The sequence below is a fragment of the Limanda limanda genome, chromosome 12 (genome assembly GCF_963576545.1).
Source record: "Limanda limanda chromosome 12, fLimLim1.1, whole genome shotgun sequence".
Lineage (NCBI taxonomy): Eukaryota > Metazoa > Chordata > Actinopteri > Pleuronectiformes > Pleuronectidae > Limanda > Limanda limanda.
The window spans coordinates 21,616,788-21,622,177 of NC_083647.1; the positions used below are offsets into that span (position 1 = coordinate 21,616,788).

Genomic DNA, 5,390 nt, shown 5'->3' on the forward strand with positions numbered 1-5,390 from the left:
AGACACACACACACACAGGCGGAGAGAGAGAGGAATGTAAAGCTGTTGACGGGAAAGAGTTAAAATCTCTGGCTGCCTGAATTCACCGGAAAGTCCCACCAGTGACGTTACACTCCAGCAATTAAGCGTAAATTAATTACAGAGTAGTGGATGGAAGCTGAAACCCCGAGCAGCGAGCAGCGCCTCCCAGTAAACAACTCCAGCAGATTTCCACAAGGGAAGAAAAGGGGAATAAAGTTGTAGCTTCACTTCACCACTAGGGTTTGAAAGAACTACTGAAAGTTGTATTTACATACTTTCACACTCAAACAAAGTTATAAACAGAACACGTACAGTACAACTTTAATAAACAACTTGAGCAAAGTGTAAATCTCCTCTTAAACTAATAAAACTTGTTTACATGGGAAGTATGTAGAGTTTTTAGTATAGTGTTTAATAGATTCTATTTTAACTCTTCCTATGTGTTTTATTGCTACTTTGCTCTATAATTTCCCAATTTGGGATCAATAAAGTGCATCTGTTTATCTATCCATCTAAATAAATAAAGGACTTAATAACTAGACTTAGACTTTGAACACGTACAGTATCACCAACTTAAATAAACAACTTGAGCAAAGTGTAAATCTCCTCTTAAACTAACAAAACTTGTTTACATGGGAAGTATGTAGAGTTTTTAGTACGTGTAGTGTTTATTAGATTCTATTTTAACTCTTCCTATGTGTTTTATTGCTACTTTGCTCTATAATTTCCCAATTTGGGATCAATAAAGTGCATTCTGTTTATCTATCCATCTAAATAAAGGACTTAAAATCTAGACTTTGAACATGTACAGTATTACAACTTAAATAAACAACTTGAGCAAAGTGTAAATCTCCTTTTAAACTAATAAAACTTGTTTACATGGGAAGTATGTAGAGTTTTTAGTACGTGTAGTGTTTATTAGATTCTATTTTATCTCTTCCTATGTGTTTTATCACTACTTTGCTCTATAATTTCCCAATTTGGGATCAATAAAGTGCATTCTGTTTATCTATCCATCTAAATAAATAAAGGACTTAAAAAACTAGATTTTGCTTCACTTTGAGTTTCTTAGAATTCAAATCACTGGACTTGCTGGTTCAGCAGCAGATTTCCATAAGGGAAGAAAAGGGGCATAAAGTTGTAGTCTACACTTCACCACTAGGGTTTAAAAGAACTACTGAAAGTTTTATTTACATGTAACAAGTTATAAACAGAACACGTACAGTATCACCAACTTTAATAAACAACTTGAGCAAAGTGTAAATCCGGTCTTAAACTAATACAACTTCTTTTCTTGGGCAGAATCTAGAGTTTCTAGTATGTGTAGTGTTTATTAGATTCTATTCTAACTCTTCCATGTGTTTAATTGCTACTTTGCTCTATAATCTCCCAATTTGGGATCAATAAAGTGCATCTGTTTATCTATCCATCTAAATAAAGGACTTAAAAACTAGACTTTGGTTTCACTTTAAGTTTCTTAGAATTCAAATCACTGGACTCGTCCTGGCTCTCAGCGGAGGGATCTCAGGCAAACTGTCAAAGCAATGCAAGTTAGTTCAGCTCATGAGGAAGAGAGAGAGAGAGAGAGGGGGGGGGGGGGGGTGGAAGGGGTGGGGGGGAGAGAAAAAGTTGACTGAAAGTTGACGCCCAGCGCTCGAGGCTCCTCCTGCAACGGATTAAAAAGCAAATGTCGGGGCTGGTGCAGGGCAGAGGGGGAGTTCTGCAGGGTCACTAAATACACAGGAGCAGCAAAACCCTCCAAAAAAGAAAAAAATATATATATTTACCCCCCAAAAAGAACCCGAATCCCCCCAGAAAAGAAGAGGAAACCTCCGCAGGACCTGCAGCAACAACTTTCTGATAAGCGACTTTTCCTCCTGCTCCGACCTGAGTCCGCTCGCTGCTGCAACGATGACCGCAGCCGTGGTGTCGCCTTTCTTCGACTTCGAGATCATGAACAAGGTAGAGAGCTGCACAAACTTCTGTTCCCCTTATTATCTATGTGTCTCCAGAGCCGAGCCGGGCCGAGCCGAACCAGGCCAGGCCGAGCCGGGCCGGGGCAGCCTGTGGAGGAATGACCGCGGCCCTCGGCTCCTCCGCCCGGAGCCTGTTGCTCTGCTGCTCTGATTTGTTACTTTGTTTAGTTAGTTTGTTTGTGTTTTTTGTATCCACTTCTCGTGTGTACGTGTTTTGTTTTAACGTGTGTTACTTTGTTTCAACTTTTCCTTTTATCCGCGTTTTTTTCTCATTTCCCAGCCCCGCTTGACACGTGTGTGTAAAGTCAGAATCTGCGGGTTTGTTTCACCGGGTTTCGGTGCAACACGTTTTGTGATTCAGTCTGAAACTCTGGAGCAGTTTTGCGCCACTTTTTTTTATTTTTATTTTTTATAACTCTGGTCACAGCAGCAGCCACATGCTCGCTAATCATTGACCAGATTAGTCTGGCTTCAGCCTCCTCCTGCCCCTGGTACACTCCTCAGACAATAACCTTTTAACGATAGAGAATAAACCTCCTTAAAGGACATAAAACCTTAACTTCCCTCCAGGTTGGAAAACAAACTGCCTCCTATAGTCTTGCATCTATTTAAGTTTTGAGATTTCATTACAAGCTTTTAGATCAGACCAGATTTGTCTGGCTTCCACCTTCTGCCCCTGGTACACTCCTCAAACAATAACCTTTTTAACGATGGAGAATAAACCTCCTTAAAGGACATAAAACCTTAACTTCCCTCCTGCTTCAACTTCAAACTGCCTCCTAGTCTTGCATCTTTTTAAGTTTTCAGATTTCTTTACAAACTTGTAGGGATTTGAGTGTTTGCTGGTGTGTTCTCATGTAAAGCAGCAGCAGCAGCAGCCTGGCCGGTGATTTCCTGCAGTGCATTGAAAAGCAGATGAGTCCCTTTTTCTTTCTGTTGTAATTCAGCAGGATGCTCGGGCCACTTTCATTCTCTTTCAAACGCTGCAGCCGCTCGCTGGCCACTGCCCGGCCTCATGTGCTGCTGCTCCATTTACTAAACAGGCTCACATTCCTCACCGGGGCAACTTGCCAAACCAGCTGCTGTTCTATAGGCCTGTATCCGCTGGTGTTGTCAGAGCCAAAGAGAACAGTCATGCAAGTGGAGGCTGGGATTTTTTTTCTCCCTCTCTCTCTCTCCCTCCCTCTCTCTCTCTCCACTGCGGCCCTCCAACACTCTTTCGTTTTCAAGACCACGTTGTCAGTTTTGGTGAATCCTCAGAATGTATTTGTTTCTAACGTTGCGTTTTTTCCTTCTGTGTGTTTTTTACAGAACAACAAATTGCTCGGCTTCAACAACAACCTGGGAGCCCCCCATCCCATGTCTGTCCCCTGCACTGGCGCCAACGTGCCCATCTCCAGCCCCACCGGAGCCCTGCTGGACAGGAAAGCGGTGGGATCTCCCTCCGTGGGGGGGGTGTACCAGCGGCGGCACTCTGTCAGCAGCACAAAGTTCTGCCAGAACCAGTTCCTGAACAGCCTGAAGGCCGGGGACCACTGCTCGCTCATCTCCGGGCTCGGCAACGCCGGCAGCAACAAGGAGAACCGCATGCGCGACCGCTCCTTCTCTGAGACCGGCGAGCGGCTCATGAAGTGCCTGGGCCCGGCCAGCCCCACCGGCAGCAGCAGCCAGGTCAACTCCAGCCGCTACAAGACGGAGCTGTGCCGGCCCTTCGAGGAGAACGGCTCCTGCAAGTACGGAGACAAGTGCCAGTTTGCTCACGGGATCCACGAACTGCGCAGCCTGAGCCGCCATCCCAAGTACAAGACGGAGCTGTGCCGCACCTTCCACACCATCGGGTTCTGCCCGTACGGCCCCCGCTGCCACTTCATCCACAACGCCGAGGAGCGCCGCGGCCCCCCCCAGCAGTCCTCCCCTCTAAACTCTTCCAACAAGATGGAGAGGCCTCGGCTGCAGCACAGCTACAGCTTCGCAGGCTTCTCCAGCTCGGCCGGGCTGAGGGACAGCCCCACCTCCGTCACCCCCCCGCCCATGTTCTTCCCCGACGAGGTGTCCGACTGGCCCAGCAGCAACCCCTTCACCTACTCCAGCCAGGAGCTGGCCAACCTGTTCGGGCCCAGCCTCAGCGTCGGCCCTTTGGGCTCCGAGCCCAACAACCCTGCACCCCCCTCTCCCACCAGCAAACCTTACTATTTCAGGCCCATGTTGGCGTCCCCCCAGATGTTCGATACTCCCTCCAGCCCACCTGACTCCCTCTCAGACCAAGATGGCTACCAGAGCAGCTCCGGGGGCAGCCTGAGCGGCTCCGAGTCCCCCCGGCTGGACACCACCCACCGCCTGCCCATCTTCAGCCGCCTCTCCATCTCTGACGACTAAAACTGCAACAAGCACCCACCAATGACTTTATGTTTTGATGACACAAAGAGAACCCGGCACCCCCCCCCCCCACCCCCTCTACCTCTGCCCTTCTCCCAAGCCCCTCTCCCCCCCACCGTCTTCTCTTCAATCAACAACACCGTGTCACTTCCTTGTTAGCATGAGGAGGATTCAGTCAATTAAGGGAACTCGAACGATCATTTCATCCGTTGATCTGCACAACAGCAAGTTTTAAAAAAGCCTAACCTGCCATGTGTCATAGTGCCAAAAATGGAGAGGAAATCGAACAATGAAAAAAAAAATCACACGAACAAGAATTGACTGTTTTTCCCCAGGTGCCACTTGTTTTTCTTTTTTCTTTTTCTTCTTATTTGTTCTTGAATGTGTAGCAGCACAAGTGGCCTTGGAAAGGGGCGTGCATTGCACTAGCCTCCTAGCCCCTCCCTCCCTCCCTCTTTCCCTCCCTCCCTGACGATACCACTTCCCCCCCCCCCCGAGCTAGCTAGAGGGTGCTCACTAACGTTAAGTGTAGATTTACCGCAGCCGTTTTTTACAGACTGAGTTAAGACAAAAGGAGAGAGAGGAAACAAAATAACAGACCCTGAAATGATATGAATAGTTTTTAAAAGAAAAGAAAAAAGTGCCTGGGGCGGTTTTTGCATGTGTTTAGGGTGAATGGACTACTGTTTATTTTTGGTTCTTTCTCATTTGCCCCCTCCACCACCCCCCACCCCCCCTACCCCCCCCTGTCACGGTTCTTATGTAATTGTGGACTGGGTGAGTCTGCAGGAAGGACTTTGAACTGGAAGTTGGTTATGTGTGTGTTTGTTTTTTTCCCCCCTCTTGAGTTTTTTCTCCTCCTGTTGCTGGTCACTGGCTTTTTTTTGTTTCTTGTTCTTCTTCTTGTGTCTTTTGGGAAGGAAGTCTTGATATCAACCTGATCATTAAACCTGTAGGACCCTCCCCCCACCCCCCCTCCCTTCATCTTCACCGATCTGGGGAATTCCAGCATTCCCA

At 47.1% G+C, this 5,390-nt stretch overlaps 1 protein-coding gene across 1 annotated transcript; it reads left to right on the forward strand.

The window, feature by feature from the left end:
• The first annotated feature begins 1,737 nt into the window (after nt 1–1,737).
• zfp36l1a (zinc finger protein 36, C3H type-like 1a) lies at nt 1,738–4,954 on the forward strand. The gene is made up of 2 exons (XM_061082311.1): nt 1,738–1,983; nt 3,309–4,954. Exons 1-2 carry the CDS (start codon nt 1,933–1,935, stop codon nt 4,371–4,373), a joined length of 1,116 nt encoding a protein of 371 aa, XP_060938294.1. The 5' UTR covers nt 1,738–1,932; the 3' UTR covers nt 4,374–4,954.
• The last annotated feature ends 436 nt before the right edge of the window (nt 4,955–5,390 follow it).

What these genes read in the sequence shown, in the direction of transcription:
- zfp36l1a (XM_061082311.1), top strand. Translation starts at nt 1,933, where the DNA reads ATGACCGCAGCCGTGGTGTCGCCTTTCTTCGACTTCGAGATCATGAAC. An exon ending in ACTTCGAGATCATGAACAAG is followed by an intron (nt 1,984 to 3,308) that starts GTAGAGAGCTGC and finishes TGTTTTTTACAG; the next exon opens with AACAACAAATTGCTCGGCTT.